Source organism: Ostrea edulis, chromosome 7 (genome assembly GCF_947568905.1).
Source record: "Ostrea edulis chromosome 7, xbOstEdul1.1, whole genome shotgun sequence".
NCBI lineage: Eukaryota > Metazoa > Mollusca > Bivalvia > Ostreida > Ostreidae > Ostrea > Ostrea edulis.
The window spans coordinates 15,427,385-15,442,985 of NC_079170.1; the positions used below are offsets into that span (position 1 = coordinate 15,427,385).

General features: G+C 34.7%; 1 protein-coding gene across 4 annotated transcripts; it reads right to left on the reverse strand.

The window, feature by feature from the left end:
• Positions 1-641: 641 nt before the first annotated feature.
• On the reverse strand, positions 642-13,578 carry LOC125653972 (spermine synthase-like). Of its 4 annotated transcripts, none has more exons than XM_048883664.2 (12): positions 13,481-13,578; positions 13,200-13,277; positions 11,599-11,722; positions 10,136-10,244; positions 9,876-9,940; positions 9,574-9,755; positions 8,186-8,340; positions 7,888-7,977; positions 7,457-7,568; positions 4,641-4,687; positions 4,072-4,181; positions 642-3,940 (listed from the first exon to the last, which is right to left on the reverse strand). In XM_048883664.2, the coding sequence occupies exons 2-12, from the start codon at positions 13,258-13,260 to the stop codon at positions 3,898-3,900; spliced, it is 1,098 nt and encodes a 365-aa protein (XP_048739621.2). In that variant the 5' UTR covers positions 13,261-13,277; positions 13,481-13,578; the 3' UTR covers positions 642-3,897. The 4 variants fall into 4 exon arrangements, 3 of the variants coding, with proteins under 3 accessions (XP_048739621.2, XP_048739619.2, XP_055999435.1); XM_048883662.2 differs by having other exon boundaries at positions 4,641-4,726; XR_008796668.1 differs by lacking the exon at positions 4,641-4,687.
• Positions 13,579-15,601: the final 2,023 nt, after the last annotated feature.

Here is a 15,601-nt window from a genome sequence, read left to right on the forward strand (position 1 = left end):
TGGCAACAGCTTATTAGAAATATCATTTATATCGTTGGTCATTTTAGTGCTTTGTAATTTTTTTGTATCCACGTTGTGGATTCGACACAACTAGGTATCGGGTGTTGTTGGAACTAGATGTATATCTATCTATATTTATTTATTGATGTGTGTGTGTTTATGTTTGTGTACATGTGTCTGTGTATGTGCACTAGATCAACAACATTCTAATATTCAAGGGTTTTAATAGTTTGGTTTAAAGTCAGTATTTCGTAAATTTTATGCTCGCTAAAACGATCTAGTTTGCCCATCAACCTGTCAGTTGGGTCAAATGCTGTCTAAGGCCGTTCTAGGCACAATGGTTTTGATTACAGATTACTCTGTTTACCTGATCAAGATGTAACGCTCACGGTGGGTGTGACCGGTCAACAGGGGATGTCCACTCCTCCTAGGCACCTGATCCCACCTCTGATATATCCAAATGCCCGTGTTTGCAAACCCCTCTATTTTGGATTCCTTATAGGAGTTACGAGATATATTGATCTCATTCCGATGTATTCATCTTTTCATTTAAATACAAGAAACTGCGTAACCGCCATCTCTTTTCAATTATATTTCAATTACATACCTGGAATTCATAGTAAAGAGCAAACAATTATGAATTTTGATTTAAACAATATTTTATTGTCAAAAGCAGCACATGAAGTAGACAGTAAGCGGAACATATACAAGCTTTCTCCTTTAATGTACAATGCTAAGTCTACCTGTTGATATAAGAATTTAGTGCATGTAATAAATAACGATATGAAATGAGTCGACAAAATGCAATAATATAGGACATTTGATTGAATACACAACACAAATTCATATAGAAATTTAAATAAACAAAACAAGAAAGAAAAATGGAGAATGGAGGGTAATGGGAATTAAAAAGCAAAAACATTAATAATAAACGAAAGAAAAGAAAAAACCCCAGAAGCGTTACTTATCACATATGATGCCTAGGAGGAGTAATCCAATAACTCATTTACTGACTGACGACATATAGGTTGATGTCACAGGAGTTTAAACAGTCGGATTCTATAGTACTGATAGTGATGTCACAGGAGTTTAAACAGTCGGATTCTATAGTACTGATAGTGATGTCACAGGAGTTTAAACAGTCGGATTCTATAGTACTGATAGTAATCTCATTTGCAAATATCAGGTATCATTGGGTCAAATGCTGTCCGACGTGTTTCATGAAAAGTGAAGATAACGAATCGTGATTAATTTCTAAACTCCTACATGTATAAGGAATACAAAATAGGGCCCCTGGATGTGCCAATTGCTATGCCGTTCTTTACATACTGATTTTGACTATGGATTACTCCGTTTACCTGAACGAAATATACGGTTCACAGGGAATGTAACCATTCAACAATGATACTTTCTCCCACCCTTGGTGTGTCAGGGGGTTCCTAGTTGCCTTCTTTTAATTTGTTACATTTTATTTGAGATTAATCGTTGTTTGTTATGTGTACTTGTTCATCTTAAAGTTATGTGCAAACTCTACATTTTCTGTTTCTTTTTATATAATTTTCATTATCAATGACTACTAGTATTGTATGAAGATGCTGAGATACAGACTATTTCAGAAACTTACACAGGAAAACCTGTTAACACCTCTCCAAAATATTTCATTCATGGACCCTTAATTGTCATTACATACTAATTGCGCCTTCAGAATTGAGGGGGTTGTCTTAGAATATTCATATTAATACAGATCATGACAAGTTAGTCAAAGTGTAAATCTCTATCATTAGAATTATTGTGCAAGAAAAAGATAACGGCATTTAATTTGATTTTAAGGTGAGTACACGTTCAAAATTGCAAGAAAAAGTTTTTGTTCATGAAATTCCGAAACCCAGTGCATGCAGATGTAACCTAATTGATGTTGCAATTGAAAATCATACGATGATCCATAAAGCTTAGTTCATGATATCTGTAAGTCACTGGTGGCAATTTGTTTGTTGTGTGCAAGCATACTCTGTTGTAGCAATATGTTTGATAATGATTTCAAAGTAACTGAAGACTATCTAATTATTTTTCTAAAAATAAATTGTGTCCTCAATCACGTTTATGTATAACAGCGGAATTGTAAGGAATTGGCATCACGATTGAAAGTATATAATTACATCATAAAGTACTTTAACCTGTTTGTGAATCCCATACATACACCCTACTCTACGCAGAGAGAGAAAAAAAATCCCATACAGATCACATATTACGTTGAAGAAATATAAACACAGAATCAATGACAAATGCTTTGTTTTCTATACACCATTTTCTCGAGACCACAAAAATGTTTTTCTTAAACAATTTTGACAACTAGGTTATATTTTTCCTTTTGTTCTACTACAATATATGAAAGTACATAATACGATGCTTTAAAATATTTCTCATGTCTTTCAAGAATACCATCTTCAATAATCCATATGACGTGACATAGCGATTTCGTTTTATGTTTAGGACTTTGTAAGAAACCTAACACATGGTTACAACTAAATCATTCTTTAAATATTCCATTTTTATCAAACAACTATATATATATATATATATATATATATATATATATATATATATATATATATTGTTATGAAACATGTGTTGAAACATGTGTTGGCCTGTACCTGATATCGGAGGAAATTCGGATTAAACTAAACCCAGTTCCATTCTACCATGTTACCATTAAATGACCGTTACGACAGGTAAAGCTGCCATGATATTTAATTATTTGTTATTCCATTTAGAATATTATTTACAGAAAGAGGTAATACAAGCAAAATTACCATGTGTTAGAAGATGCAAACGTCGGATGTAGTTTGTTTGCATTCGATCCGGAGGTTGTCTCCCACCGTTTGCAACCAGCCATATTAATAAAAACACGCCACAGCATATGATATGCTTACCTATGTCTCTAATATGAATTTTCAGGTTATTTAGCCTTTGTTTTGTGTAAAGAACTCCGTGTGTTCCTTTTCCCCTCCATACTTCGGGTTGAGTCTATCGCGTGCTACCGTTTTAGTAAACTGATCCCTGATTGGTCAACGTGATATTCATAAACAGAGAGACGCTGAGAAAGTTCAGTTCAGAGTTCGGAGTTCTTAGATCCACCATGTCCCAAATGCAATTGCTGCAGGATCCAGCGAAGGTGCTGAAAGTGATTAATTCTTGATTTATTAAGGTGTATTTATTGGACTTCTCCAGCACCAATCATTCCCTTGTCTCGTATTGTAGCAGGTTGATCCGCCCCTTCCTATTATTGTTTACATAGTTACGGTACATCCGCACCTTCTCGCCCCTGTGCACCTTCTCTCAATTCATCGAATACAAGGTGCATACACTTGCACCTTTACCAGAAACCAACTACGGGATATTTTCCTATTTCTTAGGTCCATTTAGAGTGTTTTTATATTCATTTTACATATTATTCCTGACGGATATATTGCTCCTTTGATCTACCGCGCCAGCTGCCGACCAGGAAGTGACCTGTTTGTTTTACATACGTTGTCCGATTATTACAATAAATTTGTGTGTAATTAAAAGGAACTTTGTTGTCTTGTCAACTGATAAAAGGTACAGGACCCACATATTATTTATAACGAAATGCTGTAGAATATAGGAAAAGTCATTATTCATACCAGGTTTTACTGCAAATATTTTAGATACGGCATTTTCCGTTAATATATATATATATATATATATATATATATATATATATATAGGGTTTAGATATCAATCACACAAAAATAACTTCCGGTTTGTTTGATTACGAATCATCGTTCTTGGAATAGTAAATATTAAGTCCTCCACTTGTATCTGTCTCCTGTCATCAGCTTGTATCAGTCCTGTCACCAGCTTGTATCAGTCCTGTCATCAGCTTGTATCAGTCTGGTCTCGAACTTCGTACAAACAATATCTAATCATGATCTCAGGACACAATAATGATTTAGATAGAAAATACTGTAAAGAATGGGAACCTCTCTCTCTCTCTCTTCTCTCTCTCTCTCTCTCTCTCTCTCTCTCTCTCTCTCTCTCTCTCAAGGATACGTTTCTTGGAACGACGGTATATGTACATCTGTTCTTTTGAATTCGTAGCCCAGAGTCCTAACATCGTGTTCAAACCGTGAAATGAAATTAATGGCACTCAGACAATCGCCCTGCAAAATATATTACTGATTTAAATTGGAGTAACTAAAAGCAGATCAATTGAAGGATGATTTTTTTTCAATAGAAACCCTACATGAATTTCGTCAACAATATAAACAAACAGAGAGCGGTGTGATTGGGAACAGAGAGGCGTCGTCAGTTAACAATATAAACAAACACCAGAGGGCGGTGTGATTGGGAACAGAGAGGCGTCCTCAGTTACATGTATTTACATTTCATGAAAAATATCATTAACTGCTAAAAACCTTTTTTCGAAAAAAAATAAAGTCTATTACGTATTTAAAGTGGAAAATAGATTCTAACAGTTTTTGTCTCTTTCAATTGAAATATTTATCTTTTTTTTAATTCATCGATACATTTTATTTTCTTCGGAGATAAAAACTGACAGACTTTTGTCTTTCTTAGTGAGTAATTTCGGGTAAGGGGTCTATGAAAGAACGGCTACATACCCTTGATAAATATTTTCCTCCAGGTTGTAAAATTTTCATCGACAATTCTAGAATCACACAATTTGTTTTAAATTGATGTTCATCATCTTAAAAAAAAACAAAAAAAACAAAAAAACAAGCAAACAAAACAAAAACAAAACAACAAACCATACAAACCTGCAGATCAGCTGAATTTTGTACATGTGTGTCTCATTGCTTCTGATTTCATACCTTATCAAATTCACACTAGTCACTAATTTGCAGTTCATTCAATTATACTGTCTTTTGTTTCAGAAAATGAACACTTTTGAAAGTACTTATGTCCAAAGGAAAAATTGTTTTAGGATCTACCCAGCAGACCTGCATGGTTGTTTTAACACTGCTTAAGGGTGAAAAAAGAGTTTCAACGCTGATATACCAATACTCAACATCATTTTCACTGAGACAACACAAGACTCATCGCTACCTCAGCGTTGCATCATCAATAGATTCTCACTGTTGAGTTATCGCCGAAAGTGTTCAGTCACCATCACAACTTTTACGTTGTTCAAATCAACGGCAAAAATTTCAAACGCTCTCCTCAACTTTGCACTATCAACGTAATCATATTGATTGATTGCTGTTTTACACCACACTCAACAATTTTTCAGTTTTCTGGTGGCGCCCAGTTGTTTTTTTTTTATTGGTGGAAGAGAGAACTCAGACCTATACAATGTACCTGGGAAGAGATCACCGACCTTCTGCAAGTAAACTGGAAAACTTTTTCTCTTACCGGTGCGAGCGGGATTCGAACCCGCGCCGACCTAATCATACTGTGTCAAAGTTGGACTAAAATGTTTGTTTGAACAATTTAAGACTTAGTACTAAAGCTATAAGAAAACCATGGAGAGATGTATTAAATATCACAATGACAGCATCTCAGATAAACATAAAGCACTCCGTAGAAAAAATCCAAAAGATGGAATATTTGTCTTTCCTATTGGATCAATAGGAAAGACAAAACTAGTGTCGATATCAATTCCATGCCCGAGTTAATAAAAGTAGTGTCCAAAATGATGAAATGGATTTCAATATAAATTCTACTATACATGTATAGTACACGGTTTAGTGTAAATAATATAAATCTTTATAGCAAGTTTTATCATTGTGCGTAAAAAGGAGAAAACAGAACTATTTACATCTACCATTTTTTTTCAATGTATCATGAGGTAACAAATACTGATCAATTTCATAACTTCTATAAAGAATACAAAATTAAGAGCATGGCAAATACATCCTCTGGACTAACCAGAGGTAGGATTAAGTGTCTAGGAGGAGTAAGCATCCCCTGTTGACCAGTCATACCCGCCGCGAGCCCAATATCTTGATCGGGTAAATGGTGTAATTCGTAGTTAAAATCGGTATGCAAGGAGCGGCCTACACATTCATATGAAATACGCTAGACAACAATCTAATGATAGGTTGTATTTGGCTGGTTAGTTGTTTATTTTATTCCCCGTCGATAATTTTATCACTGATATTGAGATATCGCCAGCTATAGGTGAAGTACCACAAATTTAGACCTATGCTGTTCGCTTACGGTCGCAGCAATGAAGGTTATTCCATGACGTCACGACGCCTGAAGCGACATGGGACCTCCGTTTTAAGGTCATATCCGAGAGACCAGTGACTTTCACTTCTAAATGACGAGCGAAGGAGCAATCACTTCCTATGTTTACATTTTAAGCTTGACGGAGTCAGGCGCGAGCTGGCTTCAAACTAATGGCCCACTGGTTACGAAGCGAACGCTCTACCTCTGACCTACCGCGACCGGTTGTATTCGCAAATTAGATCTTTGGAATGTTCTCCATCAGTAACCTTATCAAATTGATCATATGCAGAACATACTATCGCGTATCGAATCATTTACGAGACGTAAACACCATACATTGCTTCATAGATATCGGAGATCAACGGTAGAGCATCTTCGCTATCCAGAAGATGGCGATCGAGATGCCGAGGTCATCCCATTTGTCATAAATTTGAGTCGTCAATTTGCCGTTCATAGAATATCCAAATATGAAGCAGGTATGGACAACTCTGTGATATTTCTTATTGTAGGTTCATGGGATATATATATCGAATCGACATACATATATGGACGAAAATTAGTATTATTATACCCATATATATACATGTAACAATTTCTGTACATGTAACTCTATATGAAAAAAGTCCAACATTTTGACACTTCCGGTGACATTTGGACTGGAACTATTAAAATCGACTGTTGACCGACGTGACGCCATATGGCAGTAAAACGATTTATCTTTCCTGTCGTTTGGTAAACAAATATGGCCGGTGAACGACGCTTTGATAGGGCGTCTGAAGATGAAATTCAGGAAATGTTCGAAAGTAGAGACAGCCAAAACACGAAAAATGTTGTAAAAACAGCAGAAAACACCCTTGACAATCAGCAACTGTATGATATCACATTTCAATTTGGATATCGGGATCGGGATGCCGAAAATGGCGGAAATCTAGCTTGTAAAATTGACAGTTACCGTTTTCTGTGGTAATACTGCCTTTCGATTCAATTCATTTTGACAACACATGTCGATGATGGCTGCTTCAACTGATTTTTCGCTAACAGACGTGTATAGTAAATATTTACAACATGTTCTTGAAATTTGATCCCTTTCAAATATTTATTAAATTTCCTGAATTATTACTACATTGTATACTATACTGATTTAATTGTTTCCTATATGGGTATAATAAAACAGTTGTTTACAGGGGTATTGGGCAACATTTGATCTGTCGGACCGGTGTGCAAACTTTTTATATTTTATACTTACTACAGTGTTCCTTGCCAACTGTATATTCCGTCAAATCGTTGATGACGTAATCATACTTCCTTCCTGATTCCAGCGCATCTTTAAGTTCGTGTACACAATCACAAATCTTTATCTAAGTACAATGACATTTATTAAGACGCATTTGCTGTTCATTTCTATGTGGCTTAGCTCGCCATTATTTACAAAACTTTTGGATATCCATACCCAATATTTTAGCCTTGAGGTATCAAATTGAAATTAAATTCCCATATTATTCAGCCACATGTATATGTTAACAAAATACGGAATTACAAACATTAATGACCATTTAAATCATTGAGTTTATCATGTGTCTAAAATACCCCTGATAATAACTTTAAAAACATTAATTCCAGATTATTTTACTGATAACAATCATGCATAGCAAAACGAATAGGATATCTTAAATTCACCTTATAATTCGTTCCCTCCCTCTTCTTCATAGTATCACCACATACTTTCTTTAAGTACTTATCACAGGCTATAACCACCTCCTCGTCTATCTACAAATGTCATTTTTTCTGATAAATTCTAGATGCATTGTTGCTTATTATAATTCCCTACTTTGACAGTATCTGCAGAGATATATGTTTTTATGTAAATGAAAATGGTTTTGCTGAAATTATAGCTATTTGAATCAAACACATCAAATTTTCTTCTATTATTTTAATTTTTTATCAAGCACAACTTCGTTCGTTTTTGTATTCTTACTTCCGCCATGAGGATATTAACCGGTGACTGTTTTAACAATTCGTGTAAAACGCCCCCGTCTCCACCTCCAAGGATAAGTATGTCTTTATTTTTAAAGTCGTTCTTTCCGATTCCTAGTAGTGTTTCTGTGTAAATCAAATCACTCTCACCAAGCACTGCAAAATAGAAATCACTGTTTAAGAATTTTCACACTAGTGACTTCATGAAAAGGTAAAGATAGTGATTAATTCCTATAAATAATACAAAATTAAGAGTAGGACAAACACGGGCCGCTGGACATACCAAAGATGGAAGTATGTGCCTAGGAGGAGTAAGCATCCCCTGTTGACAAGTCACATCCGTCGTGAACCCTATATCTTGATCAGGTAAATGGAGTAATCCTTAGTCAAAATCAGTATATATGTAAAGAACGCCTTAACAATTGGTATAGAAAATGTCAGATAGCATTTGACACAATGACCGGTTGTATCAATTTGTAAGTAACACAACTAGACCGTTATACCGACCATAGAATTTGTGAAATGCTTACTTTAAATGACACTTTTGAAACCCATGCAACATCAATTTATTTGTCATTAGCCTGCATCGATTTAAAATAAAACTGATCATAACCAGAACAAGCTCTTGCGAATGGAATCAATCGAAAGACAAAAGCACCATATGCAGGTGATAATGGAATTTTGTTATATGAATTTGGGAAGTTGACGATGGAGAAGGTAGGTCTATCCCGTGTGTCATAAAGCAGAGTTGTTAATTTTCCGTTAACCTTTAAGTTCAATGAAATGTCCAATTATAAAGCAGATGTGGAAGCCTCTGCGGTGTTCTTTATTTCGAGTTCACTGGGATATATATCAAATCGACATGTGAATAAAAATTATTATTGTTAATAGATAAAACGTCATCAAAATATATAAATATTGAGTTGAAGGCAACAACAAAAGCGTTTTCTTCTCCTATGGAATATTTTGAATAAATTCTGCGTCGTAAGAATACAAAAAAAACCCAGATAGTTCGTGTCACCTGACTGTTGGAAGACCTGATCACTGAAGACTACGACGATATTGTTAAAGAGGAATGGTCGTGTGTAAAGTGCTGCTAAGTCGTACGTTTTAATGTTAATCTTTTTTTAACACCTGTAAAATTCATCACGATTTGTGTACTTCTGGGGTTACATATGTCTGGGTTGGAACAATTTTGATAGCTGAAAGATGACACTTCGTAACACTCACACCACAGTTTTAAAAAACGACATGCGTGTAGTACATGTAATCTTTTGTTGCACTTCCAAGCGATACAAAGCTTTGATTACATTTCAATTCAAATTTCATTTCAATGTTCAATTCGGTAAATTCACACATTCATTACTAATTCATTTACTCGGTACTTGCTTATTTCATCATCAAGCAGAAGAACATTGCCGAACTCTCTTGATTTGGCGATTTTGATATTTTGCCATTTACTCTGCGTCTCATACACTATTTCCTCGTAGTCAGTCTCAATCAAGCGCTCGTCACCGGTGCATGTATACGTCCACGTGATACCAGGGGCTCTTCGAATTGGACAACATAAACTGCAATAATTCAGCACAATGTCAATATAAAATGTATGGTTACATTTGAAAAATCTATACTCATTGAAGGAGCATAAATGCATTCTTATATCACGTATGATATCACATAATGTATTTTACCTCTTAGAATCCTCTATGAATTCATTGAGATGTTTCGCAACTGATCTTTCTAAATCTTTTATAAACTGTAAGGAAATTAGGAGAGGTCCATTTCTTAGAGACAATTCATCATTAAATAATATGCACCATCAAAATGTCAAAATGGAAACCAGTCAGACTTTCAATGTGTACATGTATTTCTCCATATATCATCTACGTGCTTTAGGTAAGTTTAACTGGATAAAGAGTCGACAAAAGTATTGTAAATTTCAAATACCTACCTGTAAGTCGTATTTCGCAGACAGTGGTTTCAGATGTCGTGTATCGTGTACTACAAAGGTGAGGTCGATGGTGAGGTAAGCGAAATGGTAAAGATGAATCACAATGTGGCTGAAGAATAGAATACAAAATCCTTACTCTGGCATGAATTTCAAATATTCATTTTTGCCTTTGTTTTGTCAATAATAAACTACTGATCTTTCAATGCAGTTATTTGTCTTTTGTATATTATAAAAAGAAAAAAGTAAAACTTCAATATCTTTGTTTTTACTATTACATAGTAAATCAATATATTCATTTTAAATGTAGTAATTAAATCAAATCATTATGGGATGCTCACTCCTCTTAGGCACCAGATCCCACCTCTGGTATGTCCAGGATCCGTATTTGCCTAACTCGTGTGGCTAATCTATTGGAATGGAACGCGTCAGACAGCATTCGACCCAGTTATAGCTTGTATTTACAAATTTAGGTCATTATACATTAACAAAATGCAGACTTTAAACGAGACTGCTAAACCCCTGTAACATGAACTTGTTTTGTCCGTTTTATATCTAAATACCTTGGTGTTATATAATATTTTAATATTATATTACTGTGGATCAAATGACATAAATTGAAGGGTAGAATAAAGGGTAGACGATGGTTAAAGTGCAATTCATATATTCAAATTGTACCAAAAATGAAAGTAAAGCCCATTCTCTACTCCTTTAACTAACAAAAATCCATTCTCAAAACTTTTACCGGGATATTTCGGTATGTTTCTCAAAGAGGGCTACGATTATTATTAATTAAAGTTTTCTATGCCTATTGCTTTTTGTATCATATTGTTGAAAACTCACAGGGTTACCGTGTACTTAGAGATTGAAAGTCATCTGTCACTTTGTGTACCACTAGAACCTCACCTTCCATCATCTGTCACTTTGTGTACTAGTAGAACCTCACCTTCCATCATCTGTCACTTTGTGTACCAGTAAAACCTCACTTTCCATCATCTGTCACTTTGTGTACCAGTAGAACTTCACCTTCCATCATCTGTCACTTTGTGTACCAGTAAAACCTCACCTTCCATCATCTGTCACTTTGTGTACCAGTAGAACCTCACCTTCCATCATCTGTCACTTTGTGTACCAGTAAAACCTCACTTTCCATCATCTGTCACTTTGTGTACCAGTAGAACCTCACCTTCCATCATCTGTCACTTTGTGTACCAGTAAAACCTCACCTTCCATCATCTGTCACTTTGTGTACCAGTAGAACCTCACCTTCCATCATCTGTCACTTTGTGTACCAGTAAAACCTCACCTTCCATCATCTGTCACTTTGTGTACCAGTAGAACCTCACCTTCCATCATCTGTCACTTTGTGTACCAGTAGAACCTCACCTTCCATCATCTGTCACTTTGTGTACCAGTAGAACCTCACCTTCCATCATCCGTCACTTTGTGTACCAGTAGAACCTCACCTTCCATCATCTGATGTCGCCGTGATGATCTTGTCTCCTTGCTCCCCACAGTCACACACCGTTTTTGATTTCGCATTGCCATGGAAACAAATGCCTGGTATGGTACGATAAACGGCAAATGCCTCTATTAAAACAAAAGAAAATCAAGGAGAAACACCTCAACGTTGTAGTGCTAAGTTTCATGGATCACAATAACCTGATAAACACCTTAAACGGTTTCCATTAACGTCTTTCTGGTCTCTGTCTGTCCTTCTATATTGTCCAGACACTAATTATACGTAATCAAGTAATCAATATTGTTCAGGTGATGTAAAAGATGATTTATCCGAAATAGTCCACTTTTATATTACTGTAGGATTCTAGTGAAAAGACAGAGGAAATATTAAAAAATCAAAGTTCTGTTGTCTGAATCACAAAAAAATAATAATAATAAACCAATTGTGTGAATCGCAACCCCCCCCCCCAAAAAAAACCCGTTTCATATGAAGAGAGACTTGATAAAACAAGTGATAAATATTTGTAAATTGGTGTGAAAAACTATTACAGAGCTGTTGATCACAAAAGTACTCTGCATGAAAACTATGGTTTCCATGGAGCGAAAACTGTGCGTAAACTATGCGGAAACTTCAGAAAACAAATTGTGTACGCAAGGTTTCAGTGGAAACTTCAAGTTTACAAGAGTTTATGGAGTGCGTAATTGTCATTGTAGTGACACGCTACTTCCAAATTTCAGATGGCAGACATAACTTTCCATTTGATATAAATACAAAAGCACCATTATATTCACATCTAAAGTAGAGTAAACCCAAATCTTGCTAGAATTCTGATCTCTTGATTTTTCAGTCCTTTTTTTTTTTTTGTTTTTTTTCGGGTTTTTTTTTTTTTTTTTTTGTTTTTGTTTTTTTTGTTTTTGTTTTTTTTTTTGGCCTTATTCATCATTATATATTGGAAACCGCCATATCAAATCCAATAGTATGATTCTGCAAATTAGAAAGAAAAACAACTCGCACCCTTTCTATGGTCGTTATAACGATCTAGTTTGCCAATACAACCTATCATTGGGTCCAATGTTGCCTGACGTGTTTCATAACCAATTGTTGGGCCGTTCTTGGCACACTGATTTTGACTACGGATGACTCCGTTTACCTGATCTAGACATAGGCCTCACGGCAGGTGTGACCGGTCTACAGGGGATGCTTACTCCTCCTAGGCACCTGATCCCACCTCTGGTATGTCCATGCAGGAGTCCGTGTTTGCCCATCACTTTATTTTGTATTCCTTATAGGAGTTATGAGATTCATCACTGTTCGTTATCAGTGTGGCAAGAACGGTTTTACAATCGGTATGAAACACGTCAAACAGTACTTGCCCAAAGATATGTTTTATTGGCAAACTAGATCATTACAACAACAAGTGTTAGGACCTGCTCGATTGACCAATGTTTGCCCGTTACAGAATGGGAATAGATAATTTTATGTTTAACATTTATGATTTTGAAATGTGGTTTGGAAACTGGTTTAGAAAATGTAGAACCAATCGCGCCGGCGTGACGTAGGCGAAACCTTGGACGACAATCAAGCAATCTTTTCAATATGGCTTACCTTCCGAGTCAAATGTCTCCTTTTTCAATGTAAAGCACATCATGACGGTTGCAGTTCCCATTCTTGTCTATTGATGATCTAGATGTACCAATATAAAACGGAATATGAAATATTTATGTTATATATCACTGTTTAGTAGGAAGCGTATTAGTGCCATGTTTTTACTTTTTATTTTTTATATTTTACACTTTAATCTGGTGGTAAATGTACATTCTTTATGTTAGTTAGTGTAATACGATGAACATTTACCAAAAGTTTATCAATCAATAGACATTCATTACCTGTGAATGTGCTGCGTACAAGTGGTCCAGATATGGTAACACCATAATCTACTTTCGTTTTCACATACATGTACCCAATGAGCAGAGACTTTACAAACAGATAATATTACCCACAATGCAAATTATATTGAATAAGAATTTTAAAAAATTATCGAATAGGAATGACATAACTATCGAATAAGAATGACATGATTATCGAATATGAATTACATGCTTTTGAATATGAATAGAAAAATTATCGAATATGAATGACATGATTGTCGAATATAAATAACGTAATTATCGAATATAAATGACATGATTATCGAATATGAATGATAAGATTATCGAATATGAATCACATGTTTTTGAATATGAATGATAAGATTATCGAATATGAATCACATGTTTTTGAATATGATTGAAAAGTTTAGAATATGAATAACAATTTATTGAATAAGAATGACATGTTTTCGAATATGAATAACACGTTTTAGAATAAGAATAACATGTTTTTGAATATGAATGATAAAATTATCGAATATGAATAACAACTTTTCGAAAATGAATGATATGATATAGAATATAAATTACAAGTTTTCGTATATGAATAACAAGATTAGTATAATAGTGCAACGTTTTACACGCCATACTAGATATTTCCTGGGGGGGGGGGGTAATTCTTCCAAGGGGGAAATTCTATGCCAGGCCCATCTTTCCGGGGGGGATGTCTATCCCGGGCCCGTTTTTCCGGAGGGGGGTCTATGCGGGGGGAACTTCAACTTCTATGCTACAACACTGGGGTGAATAATTGTCCCCCATAGGGAGGGGGGGGGAGCGCCCCAGCATATAATTTTCCCTATGTACAAAATCAGTATAAAGTTTCCCCCTGGGAGGAAAAACCGCCCTGGTATAGACTCCCCCTTCCTGTTTCTGGATTTCATTTTTTATAGTTTAATGAAATAGATATGCGCTCATTAATATTACGATATTCATACAATAAACGATATTTTGTTGTTGTTGAGATATTGAAGTTGGGTTTACACGCTGAAAACTTTGAATTGCGTATAGTAAATACAATATACTTCCCAAAGACTTTAACGATGGTGAAAAGTCGACTGAAATATATACAATTAAGATATATATGAAAAGTAAAATATATACACCGTATAAATAAAAGTAATTTAATTTTCCCGTTTATTTAAATTCAAAATTTTAAATTTAAAAAACATTAACTTCTTCCTAACTTCACTAGGGAACTGATTTTGAATGGAGATAACAATCTTACATTCAATCAAAATATTGCAGTATTTAGAATTGTGCATGAATTTATTCTGTCTACAAGGAGATTTGTGTAACCAATTTCATTTTATCGTCATAGAACCAATATCCGATTTTCTTTCTTTTCATGTTTCCATTTTGTTTTTCCTATTTTGTATCTTCTGTTTACAATATTTATACCTAGAATTAAAGTGTAAACTATTTATTAATTCCATACAGTATTATAGTAGAATTGATTTCAAGCTACCATGTCATAAATTACCTAATTACTACAATATTCAAATCATTATATATCCTTTGTGTAATATTGTGTTTATTTAATGTTTGTATGACTTTGAACCTTCTACGGAGAGGACTTCTATAGGCAGTGCCCACTGTGTGATCCTATTATGAATTATTATAATAATTACTGTTTAAATTAACTTCCCTATTTCAAATGTTAGATAGTAGTAAATAACAGCAACGACTTGAGATATCTGAATGAATTTTGATATAACATTACACGATTTGAATAATTTCCTTTTTTTTTTTTTAAAAAAACCCAACAACATAAGATGATGATTGTGATATACATGACCCTGCTCAAAAAATAACAAGCATAACAAGAATTCCTGGTTCTAGATAAGCAAGAGAGGGGGACCCATGTATGAAACAAATGCCTGTGTCCCCCAAATAGATAGAATTAATCACGAAAATAAACATGATTACTTGTAACCAAGTTCAGACGCTTAAATGGAAAGAAATATGCCCGAGTTAAGTCTTGTAATTTCTTCTAATTTCATTCACATGTTTTGTAATTACTTTCTAAAAGTTATACTCACCTTATTCGACACTTTTTATAATAAACAGTGAATGACAGTT

What these genes read in the sequence shown, in the direction of transcription:
- LOC125653972 (XM_048883662.2), bottom strand. Translation starts at nt 13,260, where the DNA reads ATGGGAACTGCAACCGTCATGATGTGCTTTACATTGAAAAAGGAGACA. An exon ending in AGTTGGCAAGGAACACTGTA is followed by an intron (nt 4,727 to 7,456) that starts GTAAGTATAAAA and finishes TTTTTTTTTAAG; the next exon opens with ATGATGAACATCAATTTAAA. An exon ending in GAGGAAAATATTTATCAAGG is followed by an intron (nt 4,182 to 4,640) that starts GTATGTAGCCGT and finishes TATATTTTGCAG; the next exon opens with GGCGATTGTCTGAGTGCCAT.